This window comes from Sus scrofa, chromosome 1 (assembly GCF_054392235.1).
Source record: "Sus scrofa isolate SSC_HxYL_T2T_F1_AM1 chromosome 1, Sscrofa_HxYL_maternal_Yorkshire_Landrace_v2.0, whole genome shotgun sequence".
Lineage (NCBI taxonomy): Eukaryota > Metazoa > Chordata > Mammalia > Artiodactyla > Suidae > Sus > Sus scrofa.
The window spans coordinates 138,276,159-138,292,820 of NC_139383.1; the positions used below are offsets into that span (position 1 = coordinate 138,276,159).

Here is a 16,662-nt window from a genome sequence, read left to right on the forward strand (position 1 = left end):
AGAGAGGGAGAGAGAGAGCAAACAAAGGAGGGTGACAGAAAGGGAAGGGGACAGAAAGAAGGGAAGGGACAGACAAAGGACAAGAGGAGAGAGAAGCAGAGCATGAATGGAGAAAAGGTGGAGAACAATGATGCAGAAAGAAAAGTATCCGCTGGCTGATCTTCCCATGCTGCCCCGTCTACTGGGTGTACTAGGAGGGGGAGGAACAGGAATTCTGCCTGGGCCCCTTTCTCTGCAATGGAAATTGCCAGGACTGTTGTACATGAAGCAGCCCCCGAGGAAGGTGTGTCTCCTGGCCAGGCTGCCATCCCCTTATCCTTGGCTCTGGCCTCAGTTCTTACCTCTTTGTTGCACTGAGAGCAGGGGCTGCAGGCTGAGCTTCTTGGGATTACCACACAAAGCCCTGTGTCTCAAGAAGAGATGCAAGCAAAGCTCAATGGCTGGGAGGCTTTCTTAGGGAACTGGAGGGCTCAGGTCCATAGCCAAGTGTGTGGCCAGCTGAATGGGGGCATGCAGGGGCTGAGAAACACTGACATAGGCCTCTGGACCTATGTACACCTAACTCCAAGGCTTGCAGGGTCCTTGCTCAATATCTTTATTGAAGATCCCCAGAAACTCCTCTCCCTTGAGGAATTCCCAATTTTTAGGGTTGAGAGCCAGTTCCTGCTTCCTAAAACAAAACATTCACTCGGTCCCAGAGGAAAGTCCTGCACTGCTCTTCACTGGGTAAGGCTTCCCAACAGTTGGCAGCCCCCTGCCCCCCACCCCCAGACTTACATCAATGGAGCAGCCCATGAGGGAGCCCCTCTCGATGGCTTTCTTCATGATCTTGTACATGTCTCTGGGAGCATCTTTGATTTCAAAAAACTCTGTCACTCCTCCTGTGAAGTCCTCCATGGCCTCTGTAGTGTTTCCACCTTTCAGGGCTTCGTATGAACCATGGAGCCTTGGAGAGAGGATGAAGACCAGCCTGGGGTTGCAGGATTCCAGGGAACATGACCCAGGGACCACTATCGCCAGAACTTTACCCTTGGGTCTTGTGATGTTCCTCATCCAATTCTCCAGTAACCCCGTAAGCTATTGGAATAGGTACTGTGATTCCCCTTTTTAACAATGGAGAAACTGAGCTCCAGAGACTGTGACCAGCTAAGGAAACAGAGAGGAGAAACACTGCGACTGGAACCCAGCTGTTCTCACTTCCTGAGAGCTCTGTTTCCACTACACCCTGAACCCTAGATAGGGCTCCATTAAGGCCACTAGTAGCTGGGGTGGGGCTTCTAAATTCAGCGTATTCGTCTATTGCAAGCTCAAGAGATTGAGCCAAGCAAGACTCTGGGAGCTGAGCACTAGAGATACAAGGCTCAGATCCACGACTTGCAATGCCACCACGATTGCAGAATTAAGGAGCTCACTACGGGAGGCTAAGTATTTCCTGCACACGTCTCATTTCGTCTGTGGTTTTAGTCATTGCTCCGTTGGCCTGATCTTCTCTGACTTGGTATCAGAGTTGAAGACACACACATACACACTCCCAAACACACACATGTAACACGCCTCCTCTTGTGAGTGAGACCTCACTGGATTTTCTAGTCCACTTCCTTGTCTCTAGCCCTGCCTTGCATCCCAAAGGGCTGCCTTACTTAGCATAAGCCTTCTCCAGCAGAGCACTCCAGAACTCATTGCGGTGGTTGGATTTGGTGAAAACCAGTTGATTGTTGTAAGTTGGCAGGCAGTCATCAATAACCACGTCCACCCAGTCTCCGTAGCGCCAGAACTGCTCGGAAGCGTCAAGCACAGAGTCACATCCTCAGATTACCACTGGGAAATGTGTTCCTACCCCACATCCTTAGTGGTCGCTCATCCCAAAGCAGTTCCATCTCTTTGGCTCTGCATCTTGGTGCTGTGTTCATATTATTCTGGGTTTGGGGTGTGTGAATTTTTCTCTAAATGGACTGTGAACTCCTCAAGGGCAGGAAGTGAGTTACAAACCACTTTGTCTCTTCCATACAGTCCACCCAGTAGGGGGGATGGGAGGTGCTCCGAGTGTATCTGAGGGCTTGAAATTTTCCTTTTCCTGTTCATAGATCTGGGGTAGGGCCTCAGTACAGTATTTTTAGGTACCTCACCTGATCCTAATGTGTAGCCAGAGTTGAGAACTACTGGTCTAGGTGAAGATGATGTACAACTTATGTGTTTCTTGATGACAAAAAAGGTAGAAATTGCTGTTGAAGAAGGATTGATGTGGAAGAGGAAATCGACTCTGGCTGAAGCAGGAACACTATCTAATAATCTCAATTATGGATGATTCTTTTAATGATATTTTCTCTCCTATGGACAAGAGGACAAACATCTGTCTGGTCTTTGCATTTATGGCCTTTGAGATATCAGACCTTGTAAAGCAGCTTGATGGCATGGGGAGGAAACAAAATTCAGGGTCCACCTGTCTTGCCAGCACTCAGATGGCATCAGGACAATGATTCTGAACTTGCAGAGAAGACCTTTTCTGAGGCCTTCAGTCCTGGGATACAAGATCGACTGACGGTCTGGGTCAGTCCCAGGACACTAGGAGCCTTCAGGGCTGGAGACAGATGGAAGCCTTAGAACCCTGGTGTCTGCTAGATGCCCACACATGAAGCTCATTTCTGTTCTGGCCCAGCACGGGGTTTGGCTCTTTGCCAGGACAATTTAGATCCAGAACGTTGCCAATGGCTGGATCGATTCTGGAACCAAAAGTCTCATTTCTGGGCCAACCCAAAAGTTTGGTCTCCAGATTAATTGAACTTTTTTTACCGCAGCCTAGAAGGGGTGAGTAGTATACATGGTGTAGGCTGGCCTTGGGGTTTAAAGGACACAGGTCGTCAGGAGTGGCAGTTGTGGATGGGACTTCTCAACCTAAAGCCCCTCTGGATTCCCACGGCTGTCTTAGGGACTAACTTGAGAAGGGCTGCCGGTAATAACACAGCAGCCAGCCAGCTGGAGAGGCAAAAATAGACCCGCAGGCTAGCAAACAGGATATCTTTGGGCCTTCCTGGGGCCTAGCGGAAGGAATGGGGGTAGGAAAAAATAAATAACTGCTTCCTCACAGGCTTGAGGCCTGAAGGGAATCGCTGCCCACATGGCAGGGAGGGTGGGTGGAACTTTTCCTAGAGCCACTGGGAAGTCAAGGCTGGGAGACCTGTGGATGGCAGCTGGCCCTATTAGCTACAGTCTCATGACCTCACCTGGAAGTGAAAGATCCCTGCGTAGTTTTCGGTGAAACTCTGATCATGGGGTATGACTCGGAAAAGCAGACGCTTGTTGAGGGTCAGGCAAGCGATGGCTGCCAGAAACCAGCAGTCCCCTGCAGGCAAACACGTGGCACAGGTCACAGGAGGGCCGGCACCTCCAGGGAAGAAAGAGACCCTATCCCCATCAGCTGCTGCACTTCTTTGGAGAAGGCATTCAGTTGGCGGTCATTGTCCCACTTCCAGAACTGGCCTTACAGAGGTGTCAACCCAGGGAAGGAGTTTGACAGCAGACCCTGGACCAGGTGATCAACAAAATAACTGACTTGACTGATTTTCCTGAAGGCTGTAGGCAACTCCTCTATCTGCAATATTAGCTCACATTCTTACTGGACCTCAGTGGAGACAGAGCCGTAGGTGGTTGTAACTGGGTCATTCTTTCTAAACCTGCCTGCCCCTTGCCTTTGCAATGGGAGTCCATTTCCCCTTTTGACCTTGGTGGAGACTGGGCCTCTGAGAGCCATCCATTCAGCCAACTTATATTGTAAGGAAAGCCAGTTGGTAGTTGGAGGGGACACTTTGTGTGTGTATGTGTGTGTGCACCCATGCACGCATGCACACACATGTATTAAAGCCCAAGGAGCAGGCCTGGAACACTAACAGCACAGGCTGTTATGCAAAGCCTCTGTTGTGCTGTGTGGGATGTGCTGGCATTTCTGAGACTGCAGAGGGGAGGCTGAGAGCTGCCACAGTCCCTCCTCCACCACTCACCCCAAGCAGCCGGCCTCTCCTTTGAAACAGTGTATTGACTAGAAGGCCCAGATTGTTAGCTTGCCCAAGGCTCTGGAGGCAGCCTTCCCTTGAGTGCAGGAACTCAGCTATCCCCAACCTCCTCATCCTGTGCTCCTGGGAACAAATTCTTTTCATTTGGTCTTGGTTGTCCTTTCCCCTCAAGTTCTAAATTGAATCTATTGATGTCGCCTCCAACTTTACTTCACAGAACTTTCCTGCAGTCCACACCAAAAGTAATACTTTTCCGAACAAGAGGCTGAGACAGAGGAAGGTCTGGTGACGCAGCCAAGCTAACTAACCTGGTAGAAAACTGACTGTCATCCACAGGGTAAATGTCACCTTTGTTGAAAGACTTTTTTTTTTCAGATTTTTTTTATTACTCAAATGAATTTATCAAATCTGTAGTTGAATAATGATCATAGCAATCTGATTTCACAGGATTTCCATCCCACAGCACAAGCACATCCCCCCACCCCCCAAACAGTCTCCTCCAGAGACCATAAGTTTTTCAATGTCTGTGAGTCAGCATCTGTTCTGCAAAGAAGTTCAGTCTGTCCTTTTTTCAGATTCCACTTGTCAGTGAAAGCATTTGATGTTGGTGTCTCATTGTATGGCTGACTTCACTTAGCATGATTAAGACTCCTTTAATATGGAGCAATTCTGGGGCAATTTAAATAAGAGTTGGAGTTACAGAAGCAGTTGTGAGCATAGAGATTCTGTGTGCCCAAGGGATGTGTGTTGTACACGGACAGTTTCAGAGCTGCCTTTTAAGGAAGGTGGGGGTTCCCCTAAAAGCAGGGCTTTTGTCTTGCTGAGTGGGGTGTGTAAGTGCCCTGAAGAGGAGGCTGTGGAATGAGGCACATCTCCTGTGATGCAAAGAACCAATGAGAAAGGTGTGAGGGACAAAGATTAAATGAAGCAATCCTCAGCACTTAGACAAATGAGGGTAATGTTACCAAAACCCTCTCCCTCCAAATTCATTGAAAACAAAACCAAGGAGTTCCTGTCGTGGCTCAGCAGAAACGAATCTGACTAGCATCCATGAAGACGCAGGTTTGATCCCTGGCCTCGCTCAGTGGGTTAAGGATCCGGTGTTGCTGTGAGCTGTGGTATAGGTCACAGATGTGGCTCGGATATGGCGCGGCTGTGGCTGTGGCGAAGGCTGGCAGCTGTAGCTCCAATTCAACCCCTAGCCTGGGAACCTCCATATACTATAGGTGAGGCCCTAAAAAGACAGACAACAACAAAAACCCAGATTATTATCCTTTTCTTCCTGTAAAGGGATGACACCTTTTAATCACCCCTTGATTGTTCAGCTAGATGTGACCTGAGGGACTTTCTTACCTAGGTCTCCTTGACAGATGTCAGTTCTGTTGGCTCCACCAATGATAAATCGGGGATTCTCACAAATTTCCTGTGAAAAACAAAAAGGAAATAATAGTGGTAGTAGCTATTATTTACTGAGGTCCATTTTGTAGTACTGGTGTCACGTATCAGGAGTTTTAGGGGTGTTCCCTGGTGGTCTAGTGGTTAGGACCTGGCATTTTCACCACTTTGGCCTGAGTTCAATTCCGGGTCTGGGAACTAAGATCCCATCTTAAGCCGCTGCATGATGCTACTAAAAAAAAAAGAAAAAAAAAAGTTTTACATTCATCACTTATGTAAGCCTCCAAAACCCCCTGTGAATTTGATATAGTCATTCTTATTTTCTAGATAAGGACACCAAGTCTCAGAAAGGTTAAGAAACCTTTCCCAAGGACACACAGCTAGTAAATAAGCAAAGCCAGATACATGTCTCCTATTCTCATTGTTCCACCCTGCTCCCTCACACTGATATACTGTCTGAGTAAGGATGTATCTTCAGCCTTAGGGCAGTGTCATTTCTGGGAGGGCTTTGGAAAAGGCATAATAGAAAACAAGGTTCTTTTTTTTTTTTTTTTGTCTTTTGTCTTTGTTGTTGTTGTTGTTGTTATTGTTGCTATTTCTTGGGCCACTCCCGCAGCATATGGAGGTTCCCAGGCTAGGGGTTGAATTGGAGCTGTAGCCACCGGCCTACGCCAGAGCCACAGCAACGTGGGATCCGAGCCGCGTCTGCAACCTACACCACAGCTCACGGCAACGCCGGATCGTTAACCCACTGAGCAAGGGCAGTGATCGAACCCGCAACCTCATGGTTCCTAGTCGGATTCGTTAACCACTGCGCCACGACAGGAACTCCAGAAAACAAGGTTCTTGATTTTTTTTTTCTTCTATGCCAGGAAAAGAGGTGAAGGAGGGAAAATAGGATCTTTCTTCTCAAGATGTGGTAACATAGGTGCTTAGTATCAGCACATGTCCCAAAGGCCACGGGACTTGAGAGCTGGGAAGAGCCAAGAGTAAATTCAATGTGGGCTTCTAAGACTTCCCCATCTGTTGGAAAGTGCATTTCTTTTCTATTCTTTTTTTTTAAGACTGCACCCAACTTTCACCCAAGGCATATGAAAGTTCCCAGGCTAGGAGTTGAATCAGAGCTGCAGCTGTCGGCCTACACCACAGCAACATGGGATTCAAGCCACAACTTTGACCTACACCATAGCTCAAAGCAATGAGAGATCCGTTACCTGCTGAGCAAGGCCAGGGATCAAACCCACATCCTCATGGATACTAGTCAGGTTTGTTTCTGCTGCCCCACAATGGGAACTCCCAAGAGTGCATTTTTTCATTCAAGCTAACCCACATAGCTCCCCAGGCCCCAACCTTTTTCAAATCCAGGCACTACCAATTATGTTCATCCCAACAGTGGCCAACAGAGGGTGCTCTTGTTTTTGTTCAGATATATCATGCTTTGTCTTTTAACTTCAGAAATAATTGTAGATTCTGTGTTTTGGGATTTTTGTTTTTGTTTTTGTTTCCTGATTTTTAGGGCCACACCAGAGGCCTATGGAAGTTCCCAGGCTACGGGTCAAATTGGAGCTGTCGCTGCCGGCCTACGCCACAGCCACAGCAATGCCAGATCTGAACCGCATCTATGACCTACACCACAGCTCATGGCAATGCCAGATCCCCAATCCACTGAGCAAGGCCAGGGATCATCCTCATGGATACTAGCTGGATTCATTTCCACTGCACCACAACAGGAGCTCCTGTGCTTTGGTTTTAAAACCCTTCTTCACAGCTTCGAGGAGCATTGCTGTCCCTGTGACCCAGCCCCTCTACCTCATCTTTCCATCACAATCACCCGATACCCTCAAGTGAGCTGAAGTTCCCTGAACTCAGCCCTCAGGGATCTTTCCCTCCTATTAGAGGGGAAGTCTTACCTTGACCATGTCCCACACACCTCCCACTCGAAACTCTTAGTAGAAGGATAAACCCAAAACAACATATATATTTTTGTTTGAGGGTTTTTTTTTTTTTTTTCCAAGCAAAGAAAGGTTTATTGCAGGGCCCAGCCAGGAGAACAGGTGGCTCATGCCCAGAAACACTGAGCTCTTCAAAGGGTTTCAGCACAGCATTTGTAAAGGCAAGGGGAGGGTTGTGTGTGTGTGTTGTGGGGGGTGTCTGGGTATGTACTCAGCTCACGCCCAGTTCTCTGACTGACTGATGGTGAAGTAACAGGGCAGTATCACAGGGGTTAACACTTTTAGTCCTTAGGACTGGAGGGTCTGGAGGCCACTAGTACAAAAACAATAATTTTTAAAAAGGTGTAGGATTAAGGGGAGTGAAGGATGAAGGGGAGTGAAGGATTAAGGAGGTGAATATAGGGACAGAAGTAAAACACTGAATATAACTGTTTGAGAACAATTTTGACTTAGGAACCATGGAAATTTTACAAAATTAAAAGGCAAAATTCAAGATAGTTTTAAAAAGCAGTCTGTGAAAGGAGTTCCCATTGTGGCTTAGCAGTAATAAATCTGAACATCCATGAGGATGCAGGTATGATCCCTTGCCTTGCTCAGTGGGTTAAGGATTTGGCATTGCCATGAGCTGTGGTGTAGGTCATAGATGCGGTTCAGATCTGGCATTGCTGTGGCTATGGTGTGGGCCGACAGCTACAGCTCTGATTTGACCCCTAGTCTGGGAACTTACATATACCCCAGGTGTGGTCCTAAAAAGACAAAAAAAAAAAGCAATCTATAAAAACTGAAAGCAAATTGAAGCAAAGGAACCTAACTGCTTATCAAATTGGTGGCATGACCACACATCTAAAATGAATTATTCCCATTGACTTAAAATATAAAATTTTGACTGTTTAGTCCTTTTGGGGTGTATCCTAAGGTCAAAACCCCAAACTGTAGATAAATATGAAACATAGTAAATAAAAATAATATTGTTATTATTTTAAAACTTTGACATGCAGGATAAAGTAAATAAGAATGTATTTAGTGTCATTAGGCACCAGGATATGTTTAGTGTAAGAGGAAATATGTAAAATTATAAAATTGAAAAACTTAATGTTAAAATTGCAGTGTTAAAGTTGAATTGGATATGTAACTCATGATTTATTTTTGTTTCTCTAAAAAAATTTTCCCTATCTCTCTGCATTAAAACAAAATATAACAACAACAACAACAACAACAAACACAAAAAAAGCAGTAAAAATCTAGTAGTAAAAAGAACATCCACATCCAGGATGTAGTGTTTATTTTTATTTACTTATTTATTTCTTTTGCTTTTTAGGGCTGCACCCATGGCATGTGGAAGTTCCCAGGCTAGGGGTCAAATCGGAGCTATAGCTGCTGGCCCTACACCACAGCCACAACAACACAGGATCTGAGCTGCATCTGCGAACTATACCACAGCTCATAGCAACACGGGATCCTTAACCCACTGAGCAAGGCCAGGGATTGAACCTGCATCCTCATGTTTACTAGTCAGATTTGTTGCCGATGTGCCACAAGAGGAACTCCTATTTGTATTTATTGGGCTGCACCGATGGCATGCGGAAGAAGTTCCAGGGCAAGGGATCAAACCTGTGCCACAGCAGTGACCAAAGCCACAGCAGTGACAATGCCGAGATCCTAGACCTGTTGAGCCACTGGGAACTCCCAGATCATGATCTTTGAAAACCATTTCCCCCTAAGAAAATATAAAACTCTTTATTCCAAACAAGACTCCTTCCTCTTAAAGAAACCAATTATAGTCCACATGTTATTTTTGTCTCCCCTGTGTTTTGCCCCCTTCTCCTGGCATTATACCTCATTTCTCCCCTGGGGAGCAACCCTACTGTCAGCCCACGTTGTTCTGATGGGCTTCCCCTGTGGGCTTTTCCCAGTTCCAGATGGCTTTTAAGGGCAGTTAAGAGTGTGAGTGATTGGTTTAGGGATGGGCGCATGACAAAATCTGGGGCGATGAATTATGGGCCAAGACTTTTGCTCTAACTCTTGAGAAAGAAATATATTCTTCTGCTGGAGTTACTAAGCTTGTAGAGAGTCAGCCTGAAGATGCTGATGGTCATCTTTGCCCTTTTGTGAAGGTAGCCAACTTGAGAATGAAGACAATTCAGAGGACTCAGATGGAGCAGTGGGTAGAGAGGATGGTGGTGTTAGACAGATGGACAAATAGATAATATTTGTCTTGGTGACATGGTTTGAGGCTTGGGTTGTGTGTGTCATCACCTTTGAATATTCAAGTTATATGAACTTTTCTGGGTTAAAGCCTATTTGAGTTGGGCCTCTGTTACTTGCCAGCTGAGACATTTCACTAAGCCCCTGTGATAAGGAATATGTTATAAAGTGACTCAAATACTAGAATTTTAGCTACACTTTTTCACTGTCACAGGTGTGGCTTCCTCTCTTTGGGTCTATAGCTTGAGACACACGCCTCATCCTCCACTGGCCACCGGTTCTGGGGCTGACCCCCTTGGAAAGGTGGTAGCACATGCATTGACTTCTTTTCCATCTGTTTGGAGGTCCAGGTATTTAAATGGTGCTACGTTTTGTGCCTTAGTAGAGATTCCCCAATATGTCACTTACATTCAGCACTATCTCAGCTAAATTCACTAGATGTTAATTAAGCTTCCCAGTATGTAGAGGCCTAGGGGACTTAAGGACAAATAGGAAATCATCCTGGCCTGCCTTCCAGGAAACCCCCAGCCTAGAGACCCTCAACTGTTTGTCCTCATGAGAGATGTCTGATTGGGTGAGAGTTACTGAGCTAGTTGAGGATTAATTCATCAGCTCTGATTTGCCTAGATACTGCCCGCCTTGCTGCCACCACCACTGCTGACTTCCCTCTCTCCTTACTTATAACCACTGTGTAAACATCCCCTGGAATGTCTGAGACCTATTTTTCTTGGTTTGCATGAAGAAAGGGTAACTGGTCTTGGCTCTATCATTTTAGCTTGGGGACCTAAGACCTCCAGTCACTCCTTTGTCTATAATGTAACATGGAAACTAGATCTGTCAATGATGGATTCCCAGCAATTAGCAACAGATGACCATTCCTCATTTTCTGAGTATTGTGGTTTGCACAGTGTCTCCAAACATTTTTTAAAAAATCGTATAACTCCCATCATTAAAACATTCTGAACATGCAACCCTAGGTAAGTTTTCTTTCTTTCTTTCTTTCTTTCTTTCTTTCTTTCTTTCTTTCTTTCTTTCTTTCTTTCTTTCTTTCTTTCTCTTTCTTTCTTTCTTTCTTTCTTTCTTTCTTTCTTTCTTTCTTTCTTTCCTTTCTTTCTCTCTCTCTCTTTCCTTCCTTCCTTCCTTCCTTCCTTCCTTCCTTCCTTCCTTTCTTCCTTTCTTCCTTCTCTCTCTCTCTCTTTCTTTCCTTCTTTCTTTCTTTGCTTTTTAGGACCGTACCTGTGGCATATGGAGGTTCCCAGGCTAGGGGTCTAATTGGAGCTGTTGCTGCCAGCCTACGCCACAGCCACAGCAACCCCAGATCCGAGCTGCATCTGTGACCTACACCTCAGCTCACGGCAATGATGGATCCTTAACCCACTGAGTGAGGCCCGGGATCGAACCCGCAACCTCATGGTTCCTAGTCAGATTCATTTCTGCTGCGCCACGATGGGAACTCTGGTAAGTATTCTTATTTGTTTTAAATGATGTGTGTGTGTTGTCCTAACATATCATGTGCCTTATAAAATAAACAACATATATTTAATAGGGTGGGCTAATATAGATATGTGTAAGGGACTTCTGATTTCAGCTCCAACATATAAAGAGCTTAGAAGTCATCACTCCTATCCTTACTATAAGAAAAAGCCAAATAAACTGAAAGCCAATGACTTTGCTTAGACCCATCAGAGAACTGAGGTTGCAGGGCAATCGACCACCCTGAAATATGGACACAAGTGAAACCAAAGGGTTAGAGCCAAGATTTGCTTATCTGGAACAGAAGCTGCCTCAGCCATAAACTGGGAGGAACACTTAAACGGTAATTTTGATGAATTCCAGGAAGCCAAGTGTGGACTTGGCATGAGAGTGAGAAACTTCTGGAGGCCACGGTCTTAAGAGGATTTCCCCCCACACCCAATTTCATGGTTTTTACCTCCAAAATTTCTCCAAATTCTCATGGAGGAGATTCAAGAAAAATCCTCTCTACGTGGGGATAGACTTTTCCAGAGTCTTACTTATGTTTGGGAATGGGCAGTACTCCCACTCCAGCACCCTCCAGCCTTTCTTTCTCATCTAAGAAGTGGAAAAGCTGTACCAATGAGAAGTGTGCGAAAGTCACAGCCCAGAGAGATAGGCCCATTGAAAGGCAGCTTTGGAGTTCCCATCGTGGCTCGGTGGTTAATGAATCCGACTAGGAATCATGAAGTTTTGGGTTTGATCCCTGGCCTTGCTCAGTGGGTTAAGGATCTGGCATTGCCATGAGCTGTGGTGTAGGCTGGCAGATGTGGCTTGGATCCCGAGTTGCTGTGGCTGTGGTGTAGGCTGGCAGCTGCAGCTCTGATTGGACTCCTAGCCTGGGAACCTCCATATGCTGAAGGTGTGGCCCTAGAAAAAGACAAAAAAAAAAAAAAAAAAAAAAAAGAAAAAAGACAGCTTTAACTGGGAAATATATCTTGTCATTTATGATGACACATGATGGAGGATAATGTGAGAAAAAGAATGTGTATATGTGTGTGTGTGACTGGGTCACTTTGCTGTGCAGTAGAAAATTGACAGAACACTGTAAACCAACCACAATGGAAAAAATAAAAATCATTTTTAAAAAGAGGTAAGACAGCTTTAATCATAAGATTATAGAACACTTCCCCTCCCTCATCATAACACCTCATCAACAGGGCTCCAGTGTAATAATAGTGACTTACAGCTGAAAGAGCTGCAAGATGCAAACTCCAATGAAGAGTATTTGGGAAAGCCCAAAGTCAAGCGAGGAGACAAAACAAGGATATTAAAGGAATTTGAAGCCTCTGACACCTGCAGCTATTAGGAACAAACACAGCACAATTTCTGTGCAGCTTAACATAAATCCTCACGCTAAAAGCTTATTTATTTCAGTTTGTATTACACAAAACATGTCTGTCTTTCAGAAATAAATTACAAGAGATGTCAAAAGGCAAGCATAAGCAGTCTGAAGAGGTGAAGGAAGCATCAGAACTAGATTCAGGTGTGACATAGATCTTGGAAAGGAATTATCACTCAGAATTTAAAATAACTATTAGGGAGTTCCCGCCGTGGCGCAGTGGTTAACGAATCCGACTAGGAACCATGAGGTTGCGGGTTCGGTCCCTGCCCTTGCTCAGTGGGTTAACGATCCGGCGTTGCCATGAGCTGTGGTGTAGGTTGCAGACACGGCTCGGATCCCGCGTTGCTGTGGCTCTGGCGTAGGCTGGCGGCTACAGCTCCGATTGGACCCCTAGCCTGGGAACCTCCATATGCCGCAGGAGCGGCCCAAGAAATGGCAAAAAAAAAAATAAAATAACTATTAGTATGACAAAAGTGCTAATGGAAAAAGTACATAATATTCAAGGAAAGATGGGTAATATAAGCAGAAAGATGGAAACTCTAAGAAAGAATCCAAAGGAAATGATAGAACTAAAAAACACTGTAACATGGGAGCTCCCATTGTGGCGGCAGCAATGAACTCAACTAGAATCCGTGAGGATGCAGGTTTGATCCTTGGCCTCACTTAGTGGGTTAAAGATTTGGCATTGCTGTAAGCTGTAGTGTAGGTCGTAGATGTGGCTCTGATTTAACCCCTAGCCTGGGAACTTCCATATGCTGTAGGTCCGGCCCTAAAAAGCAAAAAGCAAAAAACAAACAAACAAACAAAAAACCCCAAATGGAGTTCCTATTGTGGTGCAGCAGAAATGAATCTGACTAGTATCCATGAGGACACGAGTTCAATCCCTGACCTCGTTCAGTGGGTTAAGGATCCGGCATTGCTGTGAGCTGTGGTGTAGGTTGCAGACATGGCTGGGATCCTGTGTTGCTGTGGCTGTGGTGTAGGCCAGAAGCTGCAGCTCTAATTTGATCCCCTAGCCTAGGAACTTTCACATGCCATGGGGATGGCCCTAAAAAGCACACACACCAAAAAACCCCAAAAAAACCCAAAACCCACTATATCATGTATTTGATGATCATATCAGTAGATTAGACATGGACAAAGAAAAAAAATCAGTGAGATTAAAGATAAGACAATAGGAATTTCCTACAATGAAATGCAAAGAGAAAATACAATAATGACGACAACAAAACAGAGTAGAACATCCAAGACCTATGAGACAATTAAAAAGGTGCAACATATGCATAATTGGAATACTGGAGGGGAAAAAAAGAAGAGAGAGTAAAGAAATATTTGAAGCAATGATGCCTAAGAACTTTCCAAAATTAATGACAGATCCCAAATCACAGATCCAGGAAACCTAGAGCACATCAGTGGCATAATTGCCAGCAAAATGAAAGGAAATATAACAATCCTTAGGCCTATCATATTCAAACTGCAGATAACCAAAGATAAAGAAAAGACCTTGAAAAGGGGAGTGGGGGTGATATCTTTCCTCTAGAGGAATAAAAACAAGAATTTTAGCAGAGACTATGCAAACAAGAAAGATTAGATTGAAATATTTGAATATCTAAATTTTTTCCTGATGAAAGAAAACCCCACTAATGTAGTATTCTATATACAGAGCATTTATCTTTCAAAACTGAAGAAGTAATACTTTCTCAGACAAATAAAACCACAGGGAATTCATTTCCACAAGACTTGCCTTGCAAGAAATGTACGTTAAAAGAAGCTCTTCAGTGAGAAGGAAATTTGTATCAATCAGAAACCTGGACCTACATAAAGAAAGGAAGAGCATTAGAGAAGGAATAAATGAAAGTAAAATAAAACTTTTATTTTTCTTATGCTTAATCTAAAGGCAACTTTGGTTAAAGTAATAATAATAACAGTGTATTGAATAATTATAGCCTATGGATAAATGAAATACATGACAGTAATGTTATGAGGGAAGAAATGGAGGAATTGAGAATTTTCTATTATAAGGTACTAGACTACACATGCAATGGTACATGTTATTTGAGGTGAAATAAGATTGGTTGTAAGTGTATATTGGAAACTCTAGCATAACCATGAACATTTTTTTGTGTGTGGGTCTTTTTAGGGCCACACTCGTGGCATATGGAAGCTCCCAGGCTGTGGGGTTAAATCGAAGCTGTAGCTGCCAGCCTACACCACACACAGCCACACAACAGGGGATCCAATCTGTGTCTGCGACCTACACCACAGCTCATGGGAATGTCAGATCCTTAACCTTGAGCAAGGCCAGGGATCAAACCTGAGTCCTCATAAATACTAGTGGGGTTTGTTATCACTGAGCCATGATGGAAACTTCCCTATTAACATTTTTTTTTAAAAAAGTATAATTGATATACCTAGGAGAGGAGATAAATGAAATCATATAGAATACTCAACTAAAACAGAGAAGACAGGGAAGGGGAGAGGGAAAAAGCAAGGAAAAATTGCAACAAATAGAAAATAGTTATAAACATAGTAGATACTAATCCAAACATAGCATAATCACTTAAATGTGAATGGCTTAAATACATCAATGAAAAGATAGAGATTGTGAGAATAGATTTTTTAAAAGACCCAACTAGGAATTCTCTGGTGGCACAGTGGGTTAAAGATTCGGTGTTATCACTGATGTGGCTCAGGTTACTGCTGTGGCACAGGGTCCATTCCTGGCCCAGGAATTCTACATGCTGCTAGTGAGGTCAAAAAAAAAAAAAAAATAGACCCATCTATATGTTGTCTATAAGAAAATCACTTTAATAAAAAGACTCAGATAGCTAGAAAAGAATATACCCTGCTAATACTCATGAAAAAGAGAAAAGCTGGAGTAGCTGTATCAATTTCTGTTATGAAGCAGACTTCATAACAAGGAAAATTGTCAGCAATTAAGAGCTGCATTATACAGTGATAAAGGAAAACTTTCTCCAAGAAAGCATACAATCCTAAATGTGGATGCACCTAACAACAGTGTCAAAAGACATGAGGCAAAAGGTGATATATCTGAAAGGAAAAACAGACAAGTCTAGTATGATACCTGAAGACTTTATTACCTCTCTTTCAGTAATTATAGATAGTAGGCAGAAAATCAGTAAGGATATATTTGACGTGAAGGGCACTAGCAGACAACCTAATTAACATTTAAAGAATTCTCCACCAAACTATAGCATCATACACGTTTTGCTCTCAATATCACATGGAAGAGTCGTTAAGATAGACCATATTCTGGGCTATAAAACACACTTTGACAAATTTAAAAGACTTGAAAACATACAAAGTATATTTTTAGACCACAGTGGAATGAAATTAGTAAGCAGTAACAATAAGATAGTTGGAAAATCCCAAATTATTTGGAAATTAAACAAGACACTTCTTTTTCTTTTGGCCTTTCCTAGGGCCACTCACTCCCTCAGCATATGGAGGTTCCTAGGCTAGGGGTCTAATCAGAGCTACAGCTGCCAGCCTACACCACAGCCATAACAACGTGGGATCCGAGCCCTGTCTGCAACCTACACCACAGCTCACAGCAACACCGGAACCTTAACCCACTGAGCAAGGCCGGGGATCGAACCTGCAACCTCATGGTTCCTAGTCGGATTCGTTAACCACTGAGCCACGACGGGAACTCCTTAGAAAGTTTTGTTTTTTGTTTTTTGTTTTTTTGTCTTTTTGTCTTTTTGCTTTTTCTAGGGCCACTCCCTCAGCATATGGAGGTTCCCGGGCTAGGGGTCGAATTGGAGCTGTAGCCACCGGCCTATGCCGGAGCCACAGCAACGGTGAATCCGAGCCGCGTTTGCAACCTACACCACAGCTCACGGCAACGCCGGATCCCTAACCCACTGAGCAAGGCCAGGGATCGAACCCACAGCCTCATGGTTCCTAGTCAGATTCGTTAACCATTGCACCACGATGGGAACTCCTAAACAACACACTTCTAAACACACAAGTCATAGAAGAGATTTCAAGAGAGGTTAAACATTGTTTTGAACTAAATGAAACCATAACATCAAAATTTATGAGATGAAAAAAATAAAAAATTTAAAAATAAAACAGCAATAAAGGGGTAATAACTGATCCACATCCCCTTAAAAAAATTTTGTGAGATGCAGTGACAGCAGTACTTAGAGGGGCAATCTGTAACATTAAATGCATGTATTGGAAAAGAAGAAAGATCTGATATCAATATCAATATCAATAT

At 44.0% G+C, this 16,662-nt stretch overlaps 1 protein-coding gene across 19 annotated transcripts in view; it reads right to left on the minus strand.

Moving 5' to 3' along the window:
- CAPN3 (calpain 3) overlaps nucleotides 1-16,662 on the minus strand; it is a 135,934-nt gene that overhangs the window by 100,395 nt on the left and 18,877 nt on the right. For all 19 annotated transcript variants that reach the window (XR_014836611.1, XR_014836615.1, XR_014836617.1 and 16 more), the window contains exons 2-5: nucleotides 5,361-5,430; nucleotides 3,222-3,340; nucleotides 1,641-1,774; nucleotides 778-946 (exon numbers count right to left, since the gene is read on the minus strand). Coding sequence is in view for 9 of the 19 variants with exons in the window: in XM_085010095.1 (XP_084866221.1) it covers nucleotides 778-946; nucleotides 1,641-1,774; nucleotides 3,222-3,340; nucleotides 5,361-5,430 (492 nt within the window). In the remaining 10 variants the exon portion in view is untranslated. The remainder of the gene's footprint in view (nucleotides 1-777; nucleotides 947-1,640; nucleotides 1,775-3,221; nucleotides 3,341-5,360; nucleotides 5,431-16,662) is intronic.